The sequence below is a fragment of the Thunnus thynnus genome, chromosome 13 (genome assembly GCF_963924715.1).
Source record: "Thunnus thynnus chromosome 13, fThuThy2.1, whole genome shotgun sequence".
Lineage (NCBI taxonomy): Eukaryota > Metazoa > Chordata > Actinopteri > Scombriformes > Scombridae > Thunnus > Thunnus thynnus.
This window is the reverse complement of record NC_089529.1, coordinates 10,897,319-10,924,418: the sequence shown is the minus strand read 5'-3', so window position 1 is coordinate 10,924,418 and position 27,100 is coordinate 10,897,319. Positions and strand designations below refer to the sequence as shown.

General features: G+C 40.8%; 2 protein-coding genes across 7 annotated transcripts in view; one reads left to right on the top strand and one right to left on the bottom strand.

The window, feature by feature from the left end:
* Nucleotides 1-1,278: 1,278 nt before the first annotated feature.
* gnb2 (guanine nucleotide binding protein (G protein), beta polypeptide 2) lies at nucleotides 1,279-10,723 on the top strand. The gene is made up of 10 exons (XM_067607843.1): nucleotides 1,279-2,055; nucleotides 3,903-3,982; nucleotides 4,096-4,134; nucleotides 4,271-4,377; nucleotides 5,243-5,306; nucleotides 5,564-5,726; nucleotides 6,996-7,062; nucleotides 7,149-7,350; nucleotides 8,556-8,772; nucleotides 9,493-10,723. Exons 2-10 carry the CDS (start codon nucleotides 3,926-3,928, stop codon nucleotides 9,597-9,599), a joined length of 1,023 nt encoding a protein of 340 aa, XP_067463944.1. The 5' UTR covers nucleotides 1,279-2,055; nucleotides 3,903-3,925; the 3' UTR covers nucleotides 9,600-10,723.
* A 1,264-nt stretch (nucleotides 10,724-11,987) lies between these two features.
* mink1 (misshapen-like kinase 1) overlaps nucleotides 11,988-27,100 on the bottom strand; it is a 32,497-nt gene continuing 17,384 nt past the window's right edge. For 2 of the 6 annotated variants that reach the window (XM_067607837.1, XM_067607840.1), the window contains 19 exons: nucleotides 24,900-25,076; nucleotides 24,636-24,806; nucleotides 24,082-24,348; nucleotides 23,866-23,945; nucleotides 23,645-23,748; nucleotides 23,452-23,543; nucleotides 23,133-23,156; nucleotides 22,489-22,640; nucleotides 22,239-22,356; nucleotides 20,980-21,096; nucleotides 20,607-20,718; nucleotides 20,189-20,338; nucleotides 19,264-19,407; nucleotides 18,796-18,930; nucleotides 18,561-18,661; nucleotides 18,281-18,430; nucleotides 18,032-18,191; nucleotides 17,804-17,943; nucleotides 11,988-17,705 (listed from right to left, as the gene is read on the bottom strand). In XM_067607837.1, coding sequence (XP_067463938.1) covers nucleotides 17,622-17,705; nucleotides 17,804-17,943; nucleotides 18,032-18,191; nucleotides 18,281-18,430; nucleotides 18,561-18,661; nucleotides 18,796-18,930; nucleotides 19,264-19,407; nucleotides 20,189-20,338; nucleotides 20,607-20,718; nucleotides 20,980-21,096; nucleotides 22,239-22,356; nucleotides 22,489-22,640; nucleotides 23,133-23,156; nucleotides 23,452-23,543; nucleotides 23,645-23,748; nucleotides 23,866-23,945; nucleotides 24,082-24,348; nucleotides 24,636-24,806; nucleotides 24,900-25,076 — 2,478 coding nt within the window. In that variant the 3' untranslated portion in view covers nucleotides 11,988-17,621. The remainder of the gene's footprint in view (nucleotides 17,706-17,803; nucleotides 17,944-18,031; nucleotides 18,192-18,280; nucleotides 18,431-18,560; nucleotides 18,662-18,795; nucleotides 18,931-19,263; nucleotides 19,408-20,188; nucleotides 20,339-20,606; nucleotides 20,719-20,979; nucleotides 21,097-22,238; nucleotides 22,357-22,488; nucleotides 22,641-23,132; nucleotides 23,157-23,451; nucleotides 23,544-23,644; nucleotides 23,749-23,865; nucleotides 23,946-24,081; nucleotides 24,349-24,635; nucleotides 24,807-24,899; nucleotides 25,077-27,100) is intronic. The other 4 variants (XM_067607839.1, XM_067607842.1, XM_067607841.1 and 1 more) reach the window with 3 other exon arrangements.

The window sequence follows — 27,100 nt, the reverse complement described above, 5'->3', positions numbered from 1 at the left end:
CATTGGTTTGTGGACTCCCGTTTTGAAGCCTCGAGTTTGCCATATTGACTATGTCCATCTTGGATTTTTAGAGTCAGAAGTGACCATATTTGGACAAGAGGGTGGAGCTGACCCTAATGCTAGCTGCTAGCTGCTACCTTGGTTAGCACAGTGCATTTGCAGTCTATGGTTAACTGTGATTATGCTAATGCTAATGCTAATTTCCACTCGTGAAGAAGAGACTTAAAACCATTCTGGCTTCTTAGAGGGCCTTTCGGTACAACCTAATGCTGAACAAGACTTTTTTAGGCAACTAAAATGTTACAATTAACTTTCATGGACTGAAAACACACTGAAATAGCAATGACTACAGCTATGCCTATACTATGTGAATCTGGGGTTACGCCATGATTACATTACCTAGCCAACGTTAATGCCATTGCAGCGACTTGTCAACACATAATAATACATAATTTACAAAATGAACATCATGCTGTATTGAAGAAAACTTGAAACTAGAGACTAATGAGACCGTAAACTCATTAGGAAACTGTTTACTAAGGTAGGCCTAATAAATAAAGTGAGAAGTAGGGTCATTTTCTTATAGACTTCCATACAAACGTACTTCTCTTCGGAGCCAATGGAGTCGCCCCCTGCTGGCCATGAGGGAGAACGCAGGTTTAAGGCACTACCACACTGGCTTTACTTTTTAGACCCAGAGCTACCCGCTTGGGACCAATGCCTAGGATCATCAAAAGCCCCAGGTTTAGCCTACTCCATATCATTTGAGTCAATATTATTTGATTAATTACAAATGTATTAAAAATGTTAACAGCAGTTGAAATGAAAGTATCAGTTCAAGTCTTGATGTTCTTGATTTCTTGTGTTCAGATTGACTCTGGGTGATGGTGTAAATTCTGTAATTTTTGTTTTCTGTGTATATAACCAGTGGAGAGGGTGATTATTATTATTTATATCCAAAAGCCCAGTGCCTTGCTCTCACATTCCGTATTGTGCTGCACCCTGCGAAGTATAAAACAATCATTAATTAAAACATTTCATTCTCAGGGACCCCTGAAAGTCCCTGACATGTATCTGTTAACCTCAAACCTCATAGTTTCACCCTCTGAACAGATAAAACTGAGATCATGTCCATGTGAGGAGAAGGATCTCAAACCTGCAGAGTGGTCTGACCAGAGGGGGGTCATGGGATTTACTAGTATTTAAGAGATGGGTGTGGTTGAAACATGCTTCATGGCCCGGATTTGAGGATCCTTCTGCAAGAGCTCACCGCGTGATCTGGCAGCCTGTTTCTGAATGATGATATTCAGAGAGAGAAAAAAAAAAACAGGAACCGTGTGGATAACTGACCGAGAGGGCCGTTCATTATACTGGAAGAAAAACACACGCAGTCAGTCTGCTGATGGGTTGATTTCTTGCAGGCAGACACTTTTCTTTTCATCTCATTATTTGTAGCTACATGAGGCACTTTGCAGATTTTACTCAGTAATGCATTGTTGACTGAGGCGGCTGTCCTGATGAAGTGTCGGCAGAGGGAGGAGGAAACCAAAGAGAGGAAGGAAACGAGGATAACGTCACGAAAAGCAGAATCGGAGTAAAACGGACTGAATAGTATCTAATGGACAATCCTTGATGGGCCGAGCCGGGGCTATAATTGTGTTTGTTTACGCCTTTACCGGACAAAGATGCTTTTGTTAACTTGTCGGGCGTGAAAAAAGGCAAAGCATTTCGGAGAAGGAAACGGCTTCACAGCAGCAGCAGCAGCAGCAACAGCAGCAGATTTCATCTTTTTCAGGAGCTCCCACTAAAGCAGAGAAATGGAAATGTGTGTAGCCCTCCTCCGTTTGCCTGTTTACTGAAGGATTTGGAAACAGCCTAATCGTGACACACGGAGATATAAGTGGATTGCCATCATCTCCTCTTGCACCTTATTTTTTTTAATGAGAGAAAAAGACATTAGTTAAATCCTCCACGGGATTTTGGGGACGTTGCTTTCAGTTTTTTTTTTTAAACGGCAGGAAAAAAAAGCAGCAAAATCATCGGGAGAATTAACAGGTAGCCACCCATTATGAAAGGCTGTGACAGCAGCTGTAGGCCGGCCTATAGAGTGTAAGATGGCTGGGTGATGATGTGCCTATTCATGGCATCATTCCGACTAAATTAATTTATCTACATCCGCATTGTCGGAGCTCAGTATCTGAAACAAGATGTGGGCAAGGCCTTCATCAGCCACCCTGTGCTGATCAATATGTGATGTAGCCTGCATTCATGGGGCCTGTCTTCCTATTTGAATACACTGAGAATCTGCAGGCAGTGAAATAAAATCCTTATGAATTGCACCCTTTCAGTCTGGCCTGGACCCGCTTTTCTCTTTACTGCGGCTTTTATTTCAGTGCGGAGCTGTGGGAGCTCCCAGCCCAGGCCTGCATGTTTAAAACCTGGGGGTGGGAGGGGAGGGGGGGTGAGCTTGTGCCACACAGTTTCTCTGACATTAACATTTACTAGTGGCTGTAGGCTGCTGTCTGTACTCTCCTCCAGTTGCAGATGTAGCCATGTTGGTGTAGTTACACACAGCACATCAGATGTGCATTCAGAGGGGTGGGGCCAGTCACACTTTGGCATCTTTGAATTTCTACTCGTGTTAGAAAAGATGCTCTCAAAAGGCCGGTAACCTCCCCTCAGTGTTCAGGTGCTGAGCACATGCTTTATTCTGCTTCCCTCATCTTCCTCATCATCATCCTGTCTGCTGCTATAGGCCATACATCCCTGCAGGTGGAGACTTTGTGATATAAAGCAAAAATATTTCAAAAGGTCAAAATTGCCCGTGTGTGTGTGTGTGTGTGTGTGTGTGTGTGTGTGTGTGTGTGTGTGTGTGTGTGTGTGTGTGTGTGTGTGTGTGTGTGTGTTTCTCACATACAAGTGTACAAATATGCTTATGATGCTCACAGGCAACAAACAGCATCTGAGCATCTGGCTGGACTCATCCAGGCCTGATCTCTGATGCATCACCCCCCTCAGCTCCTCATTGGCTAAATGAGCAGCTGTGCCAGGAGACCAAGACCCATGATGCACCCCTTTTGGCTTCCATTAGTGCCGTGTGATCCATCTGGTCGCAGGTCCCTCCAGGGAACAGTGACCTACTGTAGCTAATTTCTCTTCCTTGCAGTGTGTACTGTAGATGCGTGTCTGCTATGGAGCATTATTGTGAATTTGAATGGCTGCACAAATGCAAATATACACGGCTCCCTGTTCTCCCTGTTTGGGAAGCTGTGTGGATTTGTAACTGTGCTCCTGTCAGGAACAGGAAACGCCGCTTCCTACTGAAAGCGTGATGTGATGTACAGTGTGTGTGACCCCAGCTGGCCCACTGCAAAAGGATTCTAGTTTAGGAAATGAGACTGCAGCTATTCCTGGACATATTTGCCTGGTATGTTTATTATAAGGAACCACAGTGCCTCAGATGACAGGGGAGCCATTAAGATGACTGTGTCCAGCTTTATACTCACCCTGTGTGTGCACAGTGTAACAGGTTTGCTCGGCTTTTGAGGGAGTGTTCACTCAGTATCTGCTGCCTGGTAGCAATGCTGGCTGCTCCATAGCAGCTTAGTCATTACAGATTATTCCCCTCAGTTAAACCAGGCATAAACAGATTACAGGGTTTTTTCTCACTGTGTGGATTTAGTAAATTTAGAGATTAAAATGTGTGTTTTTATTTTTAATTATTTTATTTTTTTGCCCAAATCAGGGACAAACAGTAATTTAAGTAAATTATTTTACTTGATTCATTTTTAATGAAATTTGACCCCTGGATTACTGGGACTAAATAATATACATCGCCAGACATTTTTATTAATTTTGAGATTTTGAGAGTCTGATATTTAAAATTCTTCCCAAACATACAGGTGACAGCTCGGACAAATCCAAAATGAGTGAGCTGGAGCAGCTTCGCCAGGAGGCCGAGCAGCTAAGGAACCAGATAAGAGTACGTCAAATGTTTTTGGAGATCAGTTTTTACCTTACCTACCTTTACTTGATACAGTATGTTTATTTATTGTAATGTATTTTTTAATCATCCTGTGATTCCATGTCTTACAGGATGCCAGGAAAGCATGTGGAGATTCAACCTTGACACAGGTAAGAGCCACTGAATGTCCCCGATGGTAAGAGATGTGTAGATTCTCCAAAGACCTGAGAGTTGTTTGGTTCACACATAAAAAGTGAATTTACCCACAGCTAACTCTTTGGTTAACATATCCTCACTATAACCTAGATAACCGCTGGTCTGGATCCTGTGGGGCGGATTCAGATGCGGACGAGACGCACCCTGCGGGGCCACCTCGCTAAGATCTACGCAATGCACTGGGGGTCAGACTCAAGGTGAGACTATAGTGTATAACTATAACATTTTCTGTTTTTGATGTAATGGCATTGATTGTGATTAAAGACTTTTACTGTACTGGTTCTGCACATTATTTAAATGTCTTTTCACCTGAAGTGGCTCAATAGAAAAGGGACATTTTGAACTGGCCAACAAACAGACAGCAGGAAACATTATCTTTCAGCATAATGGAGTGATGATGTGAAGACATGTTAACATGGTCTGAGTTGTCAAACCAACGTAGCATCAGGTTTAGGCCTGTGTAAACAGATGCAGCCCCAACTAGAAGAAAAATTAAATAAAAATATAATTTTTGGTATATAAAATAAGTTTATTGTCTGGAAATAGCTTCTAACCAACCATCCATGTTGGATCCAAGAGTCCAGCTGTGTTTAAATCATTTGCTGGCTTCAGGATTCACTGTATGGTCTCCTGCCTCGCCAACTGAGCTTAAGTGAGAAACGTTTCACTTTCACTTTAAAATAGTTTTTAAAATAACCGACCAACCAGCCAACAGAGAGACCTGATTATCTGCACCTTGAACTCATAGTTACTGTGTCATCTCCATGTTTTCAACAGCAGGGAGCCAAAACATCCAAAAGTGTCTTTTGGAGCACAAATAGCAAGAAAGCTGCAGTTATATTCCACATGTGCATACACTGAAATATTTGGTAAAACTTCAGTTTCAGATTTCCCTTTTTTTTTAAAAAAACTTTCTGTCTGTATGCTTGATAGATCAGTGACTGTGGAAAAATGGGATGTTTGTTTCAAATAAGGTTCAACTATCAATTAATCAGAAAATGAACACTTCGCCTAACTGGATGCTCCTCACTGGATGAAATGCTTGAACATTTGTCTCCACAGGCTTCTGGTTAGTGCCTCTCAAGATGGAAAACTGATCGTCTGGGACAGCTACACCACTAACAAGGTAAAGTCCGCAAAATAATTCTTCCCATCAGGTCATCAGCTGGATAAAGAGTCACACTTGGCCTCCGTCCGAACTAGAAGTGAAAGTGGAGTGAAGTCTTCCTCTTGTAGGAGTGTGGCTGAGTCATAACAGCTTCCTTAGAACCACTGCTATGACTTATTATAACATTTCCAGTAGCATTTGATTTTTTTATGCTCTTATTAAGGGTTTGCACTTGGTTTCTTCCAAAAGTTACATGTCCCCATGTACCCTCCTAGATACACGCCATCCCCCTGCGCTCCTCCTGGGTGATGACCTGTGCGTACGCCCCCTCTGGAAACTACGTAGCCTGCGGAGGCCTTGACAACATCTGCTCCATCTATTGCTTGAAGACGCGCGAGGGCAACGTCAGGGTCAGCAGGGAACTACCTGGCCACACAGGTGAGACAATGTTGTGCTCTCATTCATCTTGTTTGCGTTCAACTCTTCCTGTGAATGTCAAACTGATGAGACGAGCGCGCAGCGGTGCCCTGCCTCGTGGGAAAGCTCCGGTCCCAAACCGCTCAACAATGAAGATTTCATTTACATGGTTAATTAATCGCAGGGCAGCACTGTCGTAATGAGCTGAGACATCAGCTCCTGCCTGTGAGATTTGTGACACTGTAGCGACTTAAGTTCTGTATGTTATTAGATCTTCAACACAGTTTGTCTATTGTTTTTGACAGTATTATGACGTGCATCAGATTGTGTGTTTGGCTCAACAGATGTGTAGATTTCTGTTTTATTGGAAAAAAGCACAGTGTCCGCACACTGGATTATAATTCCCAAAGTCTGCTTGATGAAGACCTGATGGGGTCAAAATGTTGCCTTCACTTCAGGAGCTGTGCGAATACTCTACTTTTTCCTTCATTTCATTTATTGTTCTGCGTCTGACCTAAAAATATAGTATGGGATTTTCACACACAGTCTCTCTGCTTGTAGATTTCTGTTTTAGTCAAAACAATTTAATTGGAATTGCGTGCAGTTACACAAAATTTATTTATCGGTGTAACTTTTTTCTTGCAAATGGGTACAAATATACTACATTAACAATCTGTGAAGGACACTGAACAATGATGATGAATCCAGTAAAATACATTATTAGTAGATGTTGATTAGAAATCGTATTTTTGGTGTGAAACAAATAAGATTTAGATTTGGGCTGCAAATTAATATCTCTCTTTCCAAAATCCCTTTATTTCCTTCTCCCTCACTTTAACAGCTTCAGTTTGATTTTCTCACTAAAATCTCTCTAAACTGTGTCTTCTTGCTGTTCAGCTGTAAAAATCCAGGTTATATACAATCCGCCCTACTTTACTGGGGTCGAATGCAGCCTGTGTGGGGTTAAAAAAATAATTGAATCTATAAATAATCTCCGAAAACGATGCTAGAATTGACCATCAATCAAAGATAAGGTTTTAAAGGCCAGAGCTATTTGTAGTAAAGATGAAAATATGTAAAATATAATAAAGTATCGGGTCTCTTTCAAGGAAACTGTTATTTTAAGTAGAGTCAGTGCATTAATACAACAGATATTTACATACAGTAGCAACAAGCAAACATGTTAACCAATAATTTATTATCTAAATTGATATAAATATATAAATGTATATAATGTGCGTGTGTGTATTTCACAACAGAGACTCATCCAAACACTTTCTGTTCTCTCAGGTTACCTGTCATGTTGCCGTTTCATTGATGACAATCAAATCATCACAAGTTCAGGAGACACCACATGGTGAGTCACAGTGATCAAAACATGCAGAGAAAACGTTTTTTTTCCTGAGCTGGTCGCCGTCTAACTCTGCACATGTTCTATTCCAGTGCACTGTGGGACATCGAGACGAGTCAGCAGACCACGGTTTTCTCGGGCCACAGCGGCGACGTCATGAGCCTGTCCCTGTCGCCTGACCTCCGCACCTTCGTATCAGGAGCCTGTGACGCCTCGGTCAAACTGTGGGACATCAGGGACAGCATGTGCAGACAGACCTTCACAGGCCATGAGTCGGACATCAACGCCATCTGTGTGAGTGTGCTGAGGGCGCGAGCGGCCTTGTAACCAAACTATAAGTTGTAAAATATGTATCTTCATTCATCGTATGTTTTTATTTGGGATCGCTGACAGTTTCAATGGGGCACTCCAACTATTTTTACACATGTTCACTGCACTCGTCTTGGGGAGAACTAATCAGTGAACAAAAACAGCTGTATAATGTCTGCTGAAGCTCTGGAGGAGCTTTGTCGAGTCTTAAAAAATTACTCTGATGATGTCATCAGGGTCATCTCAGCCTGGGCTTAAAGACTTTATCGGGAACAACTTATTAAGTGTGGCACGGTGTTTGAAAGATGTAGGCATTTACAGTCCTAGGCAGGGGGGATCTAATGAAAGATGCTGCATTATGAGAGTTGCATTATGGGAAGTGTAGGATCCAGTGTTTTTGTTGCCTGAACTATACTAGAGACTAAAAGTTTGGATATCTTGGCCTCTACTGCATTAATTCTGACCATTATTTATTTAATCTTATTGAAATCCCTAAACGTTGTAAACGAGTCCTAATAAATAGAAAAATATTCCACATTTATCAATAAATATGCTTAAGTATTCTATTAATGGTGTTTATAGTTTCCATTGCTCACCAGTTAATAAACTACAACTATTTAAATTAGCTAGTGAATAGTTAAGACTACAGAAGTGCCTTATGCCAGTACATCTGAACCCATAAACCATTCATGTGAAAAATCTTCAGTTTTGAATATATTAAAGTAAACTGTCTATTGACAAATTCCAAATAACAGGCATTAATATCTGCCCCAGCAGAGGCTTAGAGTGATGGTCCTTTGTACTGTCTAATACATTATCAACACAGCAGCTCCAGGATTTGTCTTCGTGACGTCACACACTGTCTTGTCTCCAGCTTTGGGAGGGATTTAAACTGGGAGCACACTAGAGGATTAACAAGATTATCAATTAACACCATATATGGACATCCTGACCATTAGGAAATGACCTCCAGTTGGAGTCTGGACTGGTGCACCCTACAGGTTATCTGATGGTGTGACGACAGGTGGACGGATTAAAACATGACCACCATATTTTAATACTAATCATCTTGTGAGGATGTTTTCCCCTCTTGTTAACAGTATCCTGATATAGAATAGTGTAGTTTATTATATTTTAATAGTACTTCACACTTCCTGCCTATCATCCATCTTCTTTTACTTCCTCTTCAGTTCTTTCCCAACGGCAGCGCCTTCGCCACAGGCTCTGATGACGCCACCTGCAGGCTGTTTGACCTGCGTGCAGACCAGGAGCTCAGCCTCTACTGCCATGACAACATCATCTGTGGCATCACCTCCGTGGCTTTCTCACGCTCCGGCCGTTTGCTGCTGGCTGGCTACGATGACTTTAACTGCAACATCTGGGACGCCATGAAGGGAGACAGAGCAGGTGGGTGGAACAGACGAGAGAAAACAGCTGGTACTAGTGAGATGTTAATGAGCAGTTCTAAAAAGGTTCAACCTGAAGCTGCAGTGAGGATTATTTTCATTATGGAGCTACTTTAGTGAGACATCAGCAGTCTTTTGTAGTTTTGTTCTCTTTTGGCTACAGGTTGATGATTGCTGGGTTGTATTTTTGCACTTTATACACTTTCACCATCAACAAACTTCTATACACGGGTCATAATAGTCCTTATTATCATCATATTGTAACATCTGAGCTTCAGCTGCCATGTTTCACTCAAAAAACTAATAAAAAAAAGAGCATTTGAATCAAAAAATTGAGGAATAGAAGTGAGTGTCTTAGTTTTGGTGGCTCTATCCCAAGTTGTTTTTCTTAGAGTTTCTGGGGAAAATACCAAAGACATACCTCAAGAGTTTGGACTGAAACCAATGATGATTAAACCATTTAGTAGTTTTAAGTTTACATATGATTCATTGTTGGGAAACTAGAGCTTTAATTCACATGTTCCTCTTCCAGTCACATTTCTGTGTTCACAGCCTTATTTTGTGAAACATTTAAATCTTTGGTCAAACCGCTGAGTTAAAGTGGTGATAAACACAAGGTTGCTGTGTTCTGTGTGGGTTTTAAGAAGTTTCAGCTCAGTCTCGAGCGCAAAACATTTTACAGTAACAAGTCTTCTTTTGTTCGTCTTCGTGCCTCCTGCAGGAGTCCTGGCCGGCCATGACAATCGTGTGAGCTGTCTGGGTGTGACGGATGACGGCATGGCGGTGAGCACCGGGTCCTGGGACAGCTTCCTTAAGATCTGGAACTGACTGGTTTCATGAGCCATGCACATAAACGGCAAACACACACATACATCCAACACACACCGCTCACATCTTGGGACATAGTTTGCACCCTGTATTCACACTGTATGTAAGATTCAACAGACAAACTGCAACATTGTACTGTACATAATATATAGTATGACTTAGAGTTTACACACACACACACACACACACACACACATCCCACTGTATGCAGGACAAGACAACACAAGACGTGAACACATTCCCACACTACCTAAAGCTGATTTAAGTGCACGGCAGCACATACACACACACACACACACGAACACACATACACACACATATATTTATAATCTGTAAAATGTCAAAATGTGACCAAAAACAGTTGAATCTACAGCTTCTTCTACAAATAAAAAACACAAATGCCACTATTACCTGAAGCCTTTTAACACACACGTAACGCACTCTCATTTACACGCACACACACACACTTTTTTTCCCCTGAGAGACACCGCTCCTCGAGTTAAGCAGGGGAGAAGACGTTATTGGACAATTCTGTCTTTGTTTACACTGAAGTCCAAAATGCACTTCAGACAAATGTTTCTGTACTATTTTTGTCTCAGTACCACATGTATCTCAGCGATGGTTATGTGAAGGAGGATCAGTGGTGGGAGAGAATCATGTGAGTCCATAAACACTGAAGGAAAAAAATAATAATACTGACTGACTACAGACAGGACAGACTGATGATCGACGGAGTCCGAGGAAAATACCAACTTTTATTTTCATCTGGCTGGAAACATGCCACCATGTAGTCACTGTTTTTATAGCTATGTACCCCCCAAAATACAGTACATGTGTTCTGCAGGTTTTCTTTAATTATTTTATTTTTTACACTTATTTTCTTCATGTTCTCCCTGTGTGCCTCAGATACACTTTAAGGATTATTAATAGAGAATATTGATACAGTTTAAATTAACTCAAAAAAGATCTGAGATTCAGAAGGTGGCTGAAAAACGAAAGCATTATAAGACACATCTTAATAAAGCAGGAGCCAGTATTCCTACTTTGACTTTGTCATTGTGTTATCTGGACATTATGATGGTATAATTGTACATAATATTAATAAATAATAGCCTCTCCTGCCAGTTATTGTGGTTTCTTTTTTTTCTTTTTTTTACAGCACTGTGTCTAAAGCAATGGGATGTCAGATTGTCAAATTGAAAAGAGGGTTTCTTTAAAAACCTACAACTCGTATTAATATATTCTGACAAACAGGGCAACAAACAGATCATACAGTTCTTAAGTTTATGTGGTGATGTGTTAAGTATCCTGCTTGGGGACTCGGTCGTCGTAGAATCTTGATTATCACCAATGAAATATTATCTTGAATGATGTGGATCAGTAGTGCGATATGTTACAAAAAACATCTGTGCTCAGCTCACAGCAGTGTTTTTTGACATCTTTTCCAGTAATTATTCATTGTAACTCACTAGTAGCTTGGGTAAAAGTAGTTTTAAAAAATTATTCCAAGAAAAAAAGTTTTAGAATTGAACCATATATTTTGTTGTAAAATACAGTCGACTGAATCAGGAGGGAAACACCGGAAAGTTGGAGAAAAGGAAATGATTTATTCTTAAAGGGAAATTTTTCCATTACAGAAGAATTCTGAGGAACTCCAGTCTGGATTCTGAGTTAGATTACAGAGTTTTTGTACCCATGATTCATTTCACCCCTCCCTCGTCCCTGCCATACAACAAATGTTTCCTCTTCATTTTTCAAGTTTGTTGTTCTGTATAAAATTGAAGACAATTTTGATATATTGTCAAAAGAAATTATCATCTGGAGATAAAAGAGACATTAACAGATAAGTGAACTGAGAAGTGCAGAAAGAATTAACAAGTATTACATTCCCTAATAATGATAATGATGCTTTCTGCACACATGGAATTCATCTCATGTTCTTTTTTTAACTTACAAAATTCATTTCACTTTCACTTCATGTGTTTATCCCTTTCTGCTGGTTTGAATTAAGCTGAATGTTTCATACAGGAAGTGTTTTTAACTCCAGCCAGCAGGGGGTGCTGCAGCTCAGCATCCTTAAATCTCAAAATAAGGATGAAAGGTTTATCCTTTAACAGTTGATCTAACTCTTTTAGGAAGTTAATTTAATAAATTTAATAGTGTTGCTGAGAAACTGAACTGTAAAGTGGAAACTGTGACTTTCTTTGCAGCAGCAGTTTCGTATTTGTAACTCAGATCCAGTGACAAGAACAACAGCTCCCAGGAGATTTTAGCACCATCATGTGGTTAAACACTGAAGTTTCAGTTTCTGACTATATTGTTAAAAATAAGAAATACATTGTATTATGGACATTTATCAGAACACAAACAAATGAAACAAGACTAATATGAGATCAATGTGTTTTATTTTTCAAACAATTCTGTATTAAGACATGAATTCATTCAACACAATCTTTTGAAAGTTTAAAGTTTATCAGTCTATGAAATACAATCTAGAGTTAACCTCTCACGAGTAACACAGACACGCGCGCACACACTAAAACATTGCAAATGTTTACTGTCTTTAAAAAAAAAGTTATTGAAAAAGAATAATAGATATTGTAGTTCTGTCCAAAGATTTCTGTTTTTGAGCTCCCCAAGTTTGATCAGCCTCACTCCCACCCAGCTACAGCTGCTAATCCATTCACACTTGATTAGAATTAGAAATACAAGCTAAGAATATTATCTACCGTCTGTTTATCGACACTTCCGAGTTCATAAAGGCAATTTCTGGGATTTCATTACGGCAAAAACAAGAACGAGCATCCCAACAGTTGATTGTGTTAAACTGACAGAGAGAAGCAGTTGTTTTCTTGGGATTACAGACAAAAGAAAAAAAAAAAAAGCGAGAACGATTTCTGTAGCAAGCGACACACAAACCAGCCTACATTCAGTCTGCCAAAGGCCACTGAAGAATCACTTCACAAGTCATACTGAGATGGACAGCCACAGCGTTTTGATTTGTTCCAATGCTTGTATTGCTTATAAAAAAAGAAATGTTATCATTTCTCAGGACAATGTTCTACATCTTCAGCTCTCCGTCTACAACTGAGTGGTGCCTCTTTCTCTCTTTCTGACAGCAAACTTGTTTGTGCATCTTGGCTTGTTTCAGAGTTACTTGAATCCAGCAATCGAATCTGCTTTCACTTATGGTCAGACTGACATAAAAAGAGTTGTGAGGTTCAGGCGTTTTAATGGCTCTTGGCACAAAATGAAATAGCACTTTCGGTGCTTTTAGGGAAATTCACCAAACCAGAGCTACTCCTCTGTGTCATACACAGCAACCCATTAGAAGGATGCATTAAATGAGGCAACAAACTTCATATTTGGAAGTTTAAAGTCCAAAAATCTTGATGTAGATGATTATCAAAAGGCATTAGTTATGATGTTGAGTCACAAGATTTAGGAGCTAGTTTTGAGATTATTTTTATTGGTAAAACAATGATCATAAAAGTCTGATTTTACTACAAGTCATGTCCAAATTACATCCAAGAATCTACTTGCAATTGTATCCAGAAGAACAGTCCACACAAATCAGGAAATAAAGATGGTTAGAATAAATATATGATGTGATATGGTGGTGCTTTTTTTAAATCTTTATGAAGAGCTTCTTTTACATGGAGTGAATATTCCTGTAAAAGCAGCACAAATAGTACTTTGTGAAGTATTTTGCTGTGTGTATATCTCCAGTGTACATTTTATCTTCTATAACTTGTCAATGGAAGTTGTGTCATGTGTCACGCTAAGCTTGTGCACCACAGCAAAGGTAGAAATACAGCAAGTATTTCAACTACATTTTTATATTATGTCAGTATATGTGTTGATTATATTTGTCATGTCAGTGTCATCAAATGTTCAGTTATACAAAACCAAAGTTAAAAAGTCATCACTGTCTGTCGTCTCTGGGAAGGCAGACTTTTAAAAATAAACTCAGCAACATTAAAACGCCAAATTAGATTTTTAGCTCCTACACCTTCCTAAAAAAAAGGTGCACTGGATGATGTTACTAGGCAACACGTGAGATGCTGCAAACGAAATGGCAGAGGAAATGTCTGACCGTCACTCTGTTTTTAGTGTTTTGTGCACCAACCTCAGTATTAAAAACACACTTCACACCTTCACACCTGGTGACCAAAACATGAAATTTACATTATAAAGACATTATAATACTAATTGTCTTTGTCGGCATTCTGTGATTGTGACCAGTCGCTGTCTTTTTTCTGATATAATCCTGAAGCCAGAAGCCAATAAATAACCTCATGAACAAAGGCCAATACGCCCTTCACATCATCACTGCGCCACCTGCGTGATGATCCCCGTCGAGCCCACATGGGCAATTTACACCGAGGCCAGATCCAACACCTATCTGTGAGTCACCACTGGTTTAATAAGCGTCTGAATCACAGCCACAGCCGACTCTTAGGGTAACGCAGCAGAAAGTCTGTCCGCATACGCACGGCTGTCTCAGCTGACTTCTTGCTTCACTGTAACCAACTACTAGACTGATAACACACCGACGAGTTTTGACGACCGCTAGAATGAGAAAAAAAAGAAAATCTCTGTCTTTTTGTTACACTCAGTTATAGCTTTGATCTCTCTGCCGTAAAATACATTGTGCTTTGATTAATAGAGCGGTACACGTTTTTATATAAATACAAATCTGTCTTATAGATGTACATTCACTTTTTATTTCTCAATATAGACTAATTTACATATTTTATAAAATAGGCTTCTCAGAATATATCAAGCTACTTTCCCCACTACAAGATTACACGATCAACATCATTAAAGAATAAGCGCTTAACCTCATCTTTGCTGCAAGAGCCTACGTCACACACAGAGTTTAATTTGATCTGTGCACAAGTACAAGTTAAGTTTTCTAAAACAAAACAGGTTTCATACGTATGGCTTTTCTCTATGCTGGCTCCCGCTGTGAGTAGATCCTTTACTTGATACACTGGATTAATTGACATGTATTAACTTATTTTTTTATTGCAACTTTCTGAATTGATTAATATCTGTGAATTTGATGTGTTATATGTGTGTGTCAAAAACGCATTTCAAGTCTATCTACCAGATATTCTGGATTTGACTTAAGTGCACTTTTAACTGGACATTAATCATACTGAGGGAGCAAATATAGTTGTGTCTCTTCTTTATGGGATTTCAAGTAAGAGACAAGTGTGTGTGTGTGTGTGTGTGTGTGTGTGTGTGTAGGGTGTGTGTGGGGGAGGGGGGGCTCATAACTCATCCTAAAACCTCTCACTTTCCCAACTCCAAGGCACTGCTTAAACTGTAAACATGGCAGATTGATAAAAAAGAATGATTTGACCATAAAAAGCACAGGTGCCAGAGCTCCTGGTGTAATTGCAACTGTGACATTTGAAATGTACACACGTCATGGCACATAACGGAAAGAACTGAAATTTCAGAATAGAAACACACCTCGCTAAAAAGGGGAAAACAACTTTGATACAGTACTATATACTCTATTTCAATGGCTTACATGCACACCAAAGTATCTGCTTGTGATATATTCGTAAATTTATGTTTACTTAAGTGAAAGTGCTTTCCATGCCCATGTACAGTTTGTTTTATAATCTAACCATTAAATTAACCATCTATTTATATCATCTTTGATTAAAAGCTCTCTGCCCTGAACGTATACTGCATTCTTAATAGCTTTCTGTATAAAATATATCTCCTCAGCTTTAAAAGGGTAACTTTTATCAGACTGTCCTGTTGATCACTAAGCAAAGATTCCCTTCAAAGTATCCAAAAGCTTCTCATACTGGCAGTTTTATGAAAAATGTACAGTCCAGTTCTTTATGTAAGCATTTATTTATAAGCAGACGAACTACCTTGTTGAAAAATGTTGATACTTTCCTAACAACTCTGTGCTGATAAGATAAAAACCACCTTGACTTTAAACTTGTTAACGTCAACAAGGCGCGGCAGCACGGTGTTGTTGCAGCTTGGTGATTCACTGAACAAAAAGCTTGATTCATGTATTGACCTACCTACTGCTGTCAGAAAATCCCCCAGCTATTTCCTGATAACGCTGCCTCATGCAGTACGTCTACCATATTGTTTGGAGTATGAGAGCACACAGTTATTTTTCTTATGCAGCAGATATACAGGCTGATAAAGCATGATATGGATGTACAGTATACGTATACTGAGAGGAAAACATTGCTTAGTGATCCGCAGGATGAGTTTGTCCTCGTCATTTAAACTCTCTTATTCCCTTTGGCCTTGATTCATAACCCCCCGTGGCAGAATATCCTGTGAACTTTGGCAGAATGTATAGATATAAAATATATTAAGTCTCATGTGTTTCCAGCAATGTTCTCCAAAGTGCCTGATGAGATGGGAGTCCTCTGTTGTACTGCAGAGTCACCCTAAACTAAGTCTTTCCACTGGCCCGAGACAAATATCAACTGTAAAACACTAAGAGCTGTTCTATTGCAATCCCCTAGACAAACACTTCTCACAAAAGAGCCACACAAATGAAATAAAACTGAAATATTATACAGTAGAGTAGATCAGCGTGGTAGGAGGGTCCCCGAAAATGATCTCCCTCGATCACTATGATCTCAGTGACACCCGCCTACCACGTTTCTCCCAACGTCCTCCTTTACTGACAAATGTCCCGTCCCGCTCTCTCTCCTCCAAAGTTATGTCATCATATTCCCTAACACTACCAGCCAAATGCACAAACTCCCCTCTTCAAACAAAGACTCCACAAGAATAGTGTATATTGCAATATAATAGCAATATAATTACAGTAGAGTAAAAGTAAGAATACCAGTAGGCTAATACCAATACAGAATCACTACATATAAATATCATTGTTGGTTTTTTTTTTTTTTGTAAATCTATGAAAACAAAAAAGTTTAGATACAAGCCTGATGAGTCAAATAATTAATGGTTTCAGCTAAACCAGAGGAGAAAAAAAGGCAAAGCAGGAGATTTCACAGTACTGATACTACTTTTTGAGTACTGCACATTTATGAAACCTCTGATTGTTTTTATCATTTGTTTGTTTTTAAACTGAAATGTATTTCGCTTCTGAAGCATTCAAGGCTTACGCGTTGTGATTAAGAGTTGCAACATCGTTTGTCGTTGAGGCCAGAAAAAGGTTGGTGGAAATGCAGGACTTTAGTTTACTGTCTACTAAAGATAACTAAAAATATTTAAACAAGCTACTTTGCCCTGACTTAAATCTCCCTTTGTGAATATTTTTTTCTTCCTTTAAGCCTCCCTGAAATTGTAGGAGCCCCAAAACAATGAGGGTCCACAAGCCGCTGCAGATGAGTGTGCCGGCTTTTCGTTATTTGACATACGTGTGTCCTGTGGTAACACACTGAATGGAGGCAATATACTGTAAGAACCCTGCAAATGATTGAAATCTAAGTGTCAGGTGTTATCTATTTACAGCTTCATTTCCACATACAGTATTGGTAAATAATGCCTTCCTCAAAATGTACTGTATAACCATCAAGGAATGTTTTTTAACATACTTCACAATTAGAAACTGAATAGTTACGACTGAACACAGGTCCACCAAGTAAAGTAAATCAAGACAAGAATATATACAGTACAAATTAATAGATGGTATTAACATTTGAAGCTCATCAGTGACTTTTCTTGATGATTCCAGGGAGAATGTTATCAGGGGGGCCTCGGCAGAAATTGTATCTTAAGGAGTGTAGGCTGGAATGGATTTAGAGATTGTGTGTGTGTGTGTGTGTGTGTGTGTGTGTGTGTGTGTGTGTGTGTGTAAGTGTATCAGAGCATGTGTGTTTATGTGTGTGTTTGTGTGTGTGTGTGTGTCTTTGGAGTATGAATGCGTGAGTGACAGTGAGCTGGAGAAAAAGAGAGAGAGGTGTTGTGTGCATGCGTTCTTTTGCGAGAATTTCCGATGCACTTCCTTATCCGAACCCCGCTGGGTTCTGCACACTGACCAGAGCGGCTGATCCTTCACCAGTTCATGATGCAGTTTCTGTTCAAGGTCATGAAGTACACCTGGCTGCTGCCTCCAGACCGCACTGACGCAAAGAACACCTGAGGAACAGCACAAAGACACAGCACATGTATGAACAGCAACGTCTTTGAATTCAGCCTCTGGTGGGGACCTCATTTTAAGTGTTTGCCTCTCTTACCTTGTCGTTCCTCTCGCAAAGGAACTTCAGCCGCTGAGCTCTTTTGTGCATGAAGACACCGTCCAGGTGGCCCGTCTCCACAGAACGGATCTCGATGGCCTTTTCTCCCCAGCCCATGATCTGATTTGAGCAGATATGAGCTGCAGAGCAAAGTACCGTATTAGTACAAGACAAGCTGATTACAAGCGCTTTTATCCTTGTAAGTTAGTTTTTGGATTTGACACATACCAACAGATGTGGGCATTTCTCCCCACTGCAGGACGACATCCTTGATGATACGTCCGTAGGTGTTGACGTAGACGCCCTCATCCTCATAGCACAGCAGCATCTCCATGCCGTCTGAGCTGGGCAGGAACACGATTGCATGCGGTGTCACGTGGCTCTGGATCTGTGTGAGATGAAAATAAGAGGGGATGAGCTCCTGTAGGTTTCACATCATCTCCCACGACGCTGCTGTCTCGCAGCTGCACGACTTACATGAACTGGGATGTAAATGTCATAGTTGTTTCCGGAGTCCACGTCGATGGCATGGAAGCCAGCACAAGATCCGTAGATGACCTTCAACCTCTGACCCTCTTCCACTGTCAGGTCGACAAGGACAGGCCTGTGTGGCAGGTCTGCAAAAGACTGGTTCAGAGGAGTTGGGGGGGAGGGAGGGAGGGGTAGAAAGTGAGTGAGCGTGAGAAGATAATCTAATTGAATGCTCCTCCGGTTGACTGATCACACATATCCAGCTCATAGGAAAGAGGAGACTTACCTTGAAGGCCATGAATTTGTGATAAGGCTTGGGCGCCCAGGCATACACCTCCACTGCATTCTTCAAAGCAATCACCAGGAACTTTATCCTCTCATATTTCACTACATAGAACAAACACAAAGCCATCGGACATCAGATCCTTGCGATCAATAATTCACCATGCCGAATGCATTTATGAGAGTTAGTTGGGAGTGGAATAGATGGAGGTAATAAAAAGCCATTGTCTGTCACTCACCGACTTTGTAGTGCACGCAACCCTCCATCTCGCCCACAGTGGTCCAGCCTTGCTTCTTCTCCACCTCTGGGTCATTGTGGAGGATCTTATTCCTCAGCCAGGCCAGGTAGTAGACACGCACCTTGTTTTTCTTGCCTTAATAAACACAGCAGGAGCTCAATTAGAAAAGAAACTCATTTCTTTACTATTACTATAGAAGCATCAGTAATTGGCTTGATATTCTTATGAAAGCGAGGTGTTTTGTTTTAATATTGTAATATAATCTTTCCTCAACATCTACAAGCTCTAATATGCAGTGAAAAGAAATGTGTAAAGTCAAAATGCAAAATAATCCCTCTGAATTAGCATGAGCACAATTTGGCATCTAGTATTTGGCATCCCATTAAAGATGAGAGTCTAATATCAAAACCACAAACAGCTTTAACACACTGTAGTGAGAGCAGCCTGGTGATCTGTAGCAATAATGACCTGATATGGTGATGAGCAGATTGAGGCCCTCCAGGACGTCCATCTGTTGGAACCTGCGGGAGTTGATGAGGGGGTAAACCTTGCCCTGACCACTACGGTCCAGCAGCTTCAAACCGTTCTCTGTGCCCACCAACAGGTTCACACCTGGGGACACACATGCACAAATAGAAAGCCTTTTTCATTTTGCATAAAATAATTCTAATTATTTCCTTTCCTCTGGCCACAGCTAAAAATAACTTAGCAGTATCCTTGAGTTGTAACTCCTGGTATTTGTCATTTTGTACGCTTTCATTTTCACATCATGACCTGCAGCAACTCCACTCTCGTAATATTTTATTTTGTTCAGAGGTAAAGTATGAAAAGATATTTTTTTAATGGATGTAATGTAACTGTGTGTGTAACCTCACCCATTAACTACTGTATCTACAAGTCTATTTGAAGATGTAGAAGAGACTTTCAAGGTTATATTGTTGAGTCTAACACACTTTTTTAAACAATAATTACACAGTTTGGTACATAAAAAGAAAAGTTGACAGTCATCAACTAGGCAAAAGGTGGCACTTATGGAAAACAGCTTTTACAAAGAGGCGAGAAGAGCAGGAATTCTTTAGAAAAAATTTGCTTTGATGATGCAAGTAGATCCGCCGTGTTCTCTCTGGAAGAGCCATTAATGTCACGCAAAGACAATTACAGGTACACGGTGGCCTCAAATGTAATTTTCATGTCACATGGAGCCCTGCTGGAGTTGACATATTAGTTCTAGAGATAAGGAACATTAAAATAACTTGATGCTTGGACTATATTTTAAACTTGAGTCTCTGTGGAAGATAACCATATTTTAAGTAATATAGCTAGTTTAAGGTATCCAGTCTTGGTATTTAGTTTTTTTTATGCATTTATACTCATGTGTTGAATCCCATCTCACCCCAGAGAGCAGCACACAGGATCTCAGAGTTGAACCTCTTCTTGTACTTGCGGATCTCAGGCGTGTCATTGGGGGGACGTGTGTTGGTGGGATTTACATTCACCATGGATCCTTTTCTCACCTCCATCTTCAGCTGCTCAAACCTGGAGCCTATACAAGGAGGCAGCGATGGACATGGCTTGATTAGGGAGGGAAAACACAAACCGGGGCAAAATGGTACAAGGTTTGGAACGAGACACAAATTTCCTATTAATTGTTTTTAAAGGGAAATAACATTTTTATAGAATTTATGTTGTAATGTGATAGAAAATATTCTCCCAATTTTGACCAAAATATAAGAAGGTATATAAAAAGGTCAAGGTGGTTTAGCTTCCTTGTTTAATGTTCAAGAAACTCTGAGCAGATGTTTCTGACTCACCAGTGATGGACATGTTATCCCCTGTACCTCCTGGTGACTGGTACATGCCCAGATCCACAAAGGTGGTGAAGGAGGACTTGCCAGATGCCTTAACCAAACCTCTGGACTGATACTGGTGGAACAGAGAATAAAAATAATACAGTGTAGTTTAACTCAACATCATGTCGGTGAGATTGTTAAAATCTCATATATTTTCTATGTGACACTGAAGCAACAATTTTGAAAAGTATATTTTTGATGATAGTCCCCTAACAAACTGAACTGGGTGTCATGAAATTCAGTGTGTTGTGGGTGGACTTCATGACATATCTGGAACACATAAAAATAAACCCGGGAATTTAGGACTGATATACTTAGCATCAGTAAAACTTACATCATACACAGAGTCTTTCCCAGGGGAAGAGTGAGTGGCTGAATCAGTGGGGGAGTGGGAGGGCTGCACCACATCTGGCAAGTTAGTGTATCCATTATGGCTTCGCTTCTCTGGGGTCTTTCAGGTAAAAGAGGAACACACACACACACACAAATCCATGTGTTACATAATATCCGTGACAGATTTGTATCGAGGCTTATCTGCTGCATCGATGAGCAGGGTATGACCTGTTTGATTAGCACATCACAGTAACCACAAAAATGAAGCACACTGGGAGAGCCAGTTGATGTGCCTTTTCTTCCAACTGATTTGCCATTTTTGTTTACATACTTCTGTAAAAAAAAACAAAAAACAAAAAATGATTCCCTTGAAATTTGTTCTGCTTTCTGTCACCATCATCTAAATGACTCCATATACAGTCTGGATTTTTCCCCAAGCTTACAGCAGAAACTGAACATGCAAGAGGGGGTTTAACTATCAGAGTAAGGAAACAAGATACTGAACTTATTGTATGATACGGAAAAGTTTTTTAAACTGACAAATTTTCTACAAAAGGACTAAAAATGTATGATCTATGCAAACTGTATGGGATGTTTTTCAAAAAATATGATAATCTACACCCTCCGTTTTGCATCATTCAAATCCATATTAGACACATGCTCAGTAATCGTCCAATGCAGTGGGTACCGAGAATGCCATTGTTAAATGTGATGCAGCTGAATTTCTAAGCAGCGAGAGAGACAGACTGGTACGGAAAACTTGGCACAAACATTTGATGCTTATTGCAAATTCAAATACAAACACACACATACATCGACACACAAAAGTACTGCACTTAAATGAAGGTGACACTTCCCACACTTAAGTTATCATGAGCCACTTGCAATATGTTTGCTGTCTGTCAATGAATCATATTGAAGTCTCTCCAAATATCTAGATTTATGCCAACCTAACATAAGGTGGCTTTAGGCAACGTATGAAATAAAATAAAAGGATCTGTTCAGTAACTATACAGGCTTGTAACAGAGTTTCTGTTAAGCTGTATCCCATTATGGACCAATTTCTGAACATTGGTGCAGATTGGTGAATGCACAAAACCGCTCTTTGGCTCTGAGGTGTTGACATTAAAACACCAAACAACAGCATGCAACCAGTGCCCTTGTCTTGCTGTTTTTCAACATTGTTTGACATGTCTTGCGTTGATTTTTCCTTCAGGTCACAATACATTTTCAGCTTCATTACATGTACAGATGACTCACCCTCTGCACCAGCATGGTCTGATCTCCATAACCTCCAGCCTGCTCTCCTTCTCCCCCCTCACCCTCGTCTTCATGAACCACCATGGTGTTGACTGAATCAGTGTCTGCATCCCTGTGACTGAAAAGAGAAGATGAACAGAGGTCAAAGAGGTGATATGACCTCGAGCTTGATGGAGAGGACTGAAAAGAGAAAAACCCATTTCAACAGGAAGTACTGAATTCTTTGCTTCCTTGTAGGTGTTAGTGTTACCGATCTGTGGGGCTCTCTTCCTCCTCTGCTCCCTCGCCGCTCTCGCTCTCCTCGCTACTCTCGCTGCTCTCTGAGGAGGAGGAGTAATCGTTGGCCTTGACTGGTGGCCTCGGCTGCTCCTCAGCGCGCTCCTTCGCAAAGAGGCCGTGGTCCTGCACAAACATTCAGCACCATTTACTTAAAGAAAAAAAAAATGTTTCAAACACAACATCAGGTACCAAATAAAGCTGCAAATGACACAACAGAAATATATACAATACTAATATTAAAGAAAATCAAGACACGACTGAAGATGAGGGGGTTGTCAGCAGGAGGGGCTCAGAAACAATTTCACTTTCTCATGTGAGAGATTGCTTTTAGAGTCCCAACACTCTCAGAATTCAGAGCCTGTCACATGATGATATTTTTGGGATGATTTTCAGGGCATGGTTACAAGGCCTGTGGTGAGTGTTTAGTAACAGAAAACAAAAAGCAAACACATTAAAAAAAAGCCTTTATGTAGACAAAGAAAAAACATAATTTCCACAATAAATGAATAGAGTGTGGAGTCAATATGGAGATGTACAGCAGCCAGTAATCGCAGATACAAACTCAAGCATGAACACTGAACATTTTGCAACACACCAAGCCACAGTGATACTAACCTCTCCTATAGCTCTCTTGTAACTCTGTACATTAGAGGTAAAGTCAACAAACAGGGATTTAAGAAGAGGAGAAACATGAAGGGAAACAGTAACAGTGTGGAGTATATAGAGCGTAAAAGAAAGGTTATGTGAGTTGAAATACAACATCTCCATTTACAGAACAGGTCTGTACATGTAAGTTAGTGCCTTTTATTTTTTAACTGCTTAACTGACCAATAATGTGTTGCATGCGCTCATTCAGTTATGTTAAAACTAGTTTTATAAGTAGGGGATACTGCAGAGACAGCCAACACAATGTAAGTTTGAAAGAACCACTTACAGCAGGGCGCCCGGGGCGAGAGGAAGTGCGAGACTCCCCCGGCTTGTGACGACTGTCATGGGAGAGAATGGGTGAATCCATTTTGGAGGAACCTGAAAATAACAATTGGCGCAGAGTGTAGTTATAATTCTGAAATCAGACTTACTGCGAGGACAGTCTGCAGAGAAATAGCAATTGGGAGGCAGGGACTCACTGAGGATGCGATGCCTCTCTAGAGAGCCGGTCTGGGGAAGATTGGATATGATGCTGATACTGTCTCCTCTCTCCCAGCGATCATTGCGGCTGAGATCTGGATTGCTGCCATGGTTGAGGATACAAATCAGTTATCTCAAGCTGTCATTAAAACCTATCGCTGTTTAAAAAGGCACAAATTGAAAGAAATATCTGATCAAAGCATTTGGCTGACTCCAGTACCTGGCTCTCACTGGATGCCTTATGCCAGAGGTCAGGTTGGTGTTGAGAGCTGTGGCAATAGATGCTGTCCTCTGGGGGATCTGAGGACAGCAAAGTCATAGCCTTACATTCACCAGTATTTTAATCAAGTTCTTTTAAACCTAATAATACTCTTTACAACCAACAATACTTATAGAGAGTCATGTTTCCAGCAGAAACCAGCCCCTAGCCCCTTACCTTGGGTGGGAGTTCCACATCTGGCAGGCGGATCCAGGGCCCACGATCCTCTCTGATTTGGTGTACCTGTGGTGCTGGGTTCTCAGAGGTGGGGTCTGAGTTCTGACGAACCAGCTCTCTAGAGTGGATGGGGCGGGGTGTGGGCGTAAGGGAGGGATCCTGGGTGGGGAAGGCGGACATGGTCTTAGTGGGCTGGTCACAGAGGGACTGGGAGCGAGGGACAGGGGCAGCATAAGGCTTCAGTGGAACCAAGTGAGCCATCTGGAACTGCAGAGGACAGGAGCAGCAGCGCACCAGGAAGGTGGAGCAGCGGAGCAGAGGGAAGAGTGCGTGAGACATTCAGAGAAGCGGAGGAGGAAGTGGAGAAGAGTGCAAAAGTTGTGTTCAAAGTATTGACAGATGTGGAGAGGGAAAGAAGAGAAAAGAAGAAAAATGCATAAATAAGGTAGCAAAGACAAAGAATCTGAGGGTAAAGCTGCTAAAGAATTTAGGGGCAGAGAGGCAGAAGCAACTTTATCTTCTGATGTTTTTATGCAAACACTTCAAACACCCACCTTGCTCTGCCCCCCTTGCGGTTCAACAGGCCTCTGCATTGGTGGGGTCTGAGCAGACTGGACCACTCCTGACTGGCTGATTGAGTCCGAGCGTGACTGGATGGCAGTGTCGGAGACTGTGGTGCAGATTTTGGGTGATCCCTGTCTGTTGAGCTTACTTCGCTCCTCCACCTGAAATATGGACGAGAGAGTGAAAGATGGATTTCGTCTGCAGCTGTGTACAGTAGTTTGACTGCGGTGTATAATGTTTCAAATCATTTCTACCTCACGGGCCCAAGTAGGTTTGTTGTTGGGCTCCAGGTTTTTGTTGTAGTGGTAGAGCTGGGGCTTCTTTTCCTGCTGCTGCTGTTGCAGGGACACCAGGTAAGCATGCTCCTGCTGCAGCTGCCTTTGCAGCCGTTCCGACTGACGCTGCTCCTCCAGTTGCTTGCGTTTATACTCCTGAGCAAAGAGACACACTGCAGTTAAGCCGTTGCTTGCCTCAGACTGGACACAGCACACGGGGTGAGACAGGTCATAACCAAGCCAATGTACCCACACCAACAGCAGGTCAGCATTCGCTTTTTCAGCTGGCCACCACTGATTTCATCCGCTGAGATAATAATGTTTTTGGGCAGAATTTATCATCTCCAAGTGTGTGTTCCTATTTTTAGTACGGTAGTCAATTACCAACCCACATCAAAAGAATATTGATCGTTTCTGTGGCTGAACATTTTATGCTGTATGTTACAACAAAGGATTTAAATGTGAGTCAGTTGACTTATTGTGGTTTTTTTTATTGTGAGTACTAAGCTGCATGAGTCTCCCAGATATTTGATGGTCACTGCATTCACAAGATATAACAGAAAAATGAAGAGAGTTTAAACCCTGAGTCACTGAATTCACAATGCGTCTTGCAGCAGCAGAGATAAGCTTTTCACTGATTTCTGAATGTTTCACATAAAGGTACATTTGATACATTTAAACAATTTTTGGTATATATCATCAAAATTAACTTCCCCAGAAAGTTAAAGACTTGTCAATTTGTTCTTCATTGTTCTTTTTCTTAACTGCTTAAATTGCAAATCATTATGGGCGACAACGCTGAGAGCTAGATTAACACGTCAATCTTCATTCTGATGGCGATGATAAGATTCTGGATACAAACGACCAAAATGAGTTTTCTCCACAGGAAGGCTCGGGATGCTTGACAGAATAGGCAGCATAGCAATTTAGGAGACGTGTGGTGTTCCCCCACAGTGATAAAAACCCAGTTTGGCTGGCACCTGGTGAGGATGCCTCACCCAGGTGCTTCCCTGCGTGGGAGGGAACTTTAGAATAGACAGGGGACACAATGGAGGGATTACAGTGCACCTCTCAGAGGGACCTTGAGTAAGCTGCTGTGGAGAAGGACATAGGCTGCTCTTCCTGCCCTGCTGCCACCATGACTCTGACATAGATATGCAGCTACTGCACAACATGGACGTATTTAATTTCAAGGTTTTGAACAGTTCTTTTGGTTTTGTTATGATTATATGCTTATACAGTATATGTATTTTCATACAGAATATGAGATCATAGAATACTGATATTCTTTACTGAAGGAGGCTCAACAAAACTAAAACTGTGGACAAAAGCTCAGACTGTGGCTGTACTCCTGAGTTCCTGTTCATACTTTCATTTAACAGATGAAATGTTCTCTAATGAAAAACAGAATCACAGAGTGTAGATAAACCAACATTTATCAACATTTAGCAATCAACTGTGGCTGACATCACACTTCCTGCAGCTGCTGATCAAAGCCCTCCACTGGTTTTCTCTCTCTTGATTCATGCCTTTTGTTAGATTTCACAAGAAATTCAGTTCTATTTGTTCTTACATTTTACTGTCTTCATTGGATCTAACGAAAGCTACAGGAAGGCTTTTAATGTGGAAAAAGTAAGTGTTAGGTTAGAATGAACACATTTGATTAAAATATTGAGAGGAATGGAGTTTATTAAAGGCAGGTGTTTTTACAGCTGTGAGCTAGCAACAGTAGACTAGCTCATCTATTGTACACCACAGGTGTATTAAGGGAACTGGATACTATATTCAAAGATAGTCCTATTCATTCCAATGAAACAAACAAACAAACATCTTTCAGGCTAACAGAGGCTTTCCACATTATTGGGCCCATATTACATGCGTCCTAGAGACCTTTATGGCTGAGCCAGTTGAGAGCATGCACGTTAGAGATTTCCTAATGTAATTAAATCATTTTGGAGTGTGTATTCCCTGCTTTACAATTGTTCCTTTTGTAATGACTGTGTATGGGAACGTACGGTGTGTTTTTCTGGCCTAATGTACTGTACATCACATGATCCTGGAATACCAACTATGGCCACTGTGCCAAAATCACCTCACAGCCCGGCACCATTTCTGGGGGCTTGCTGCACACGATATCTCTGATAATTGCCCTTGAACATGGTTCTGAACCACCAAATATG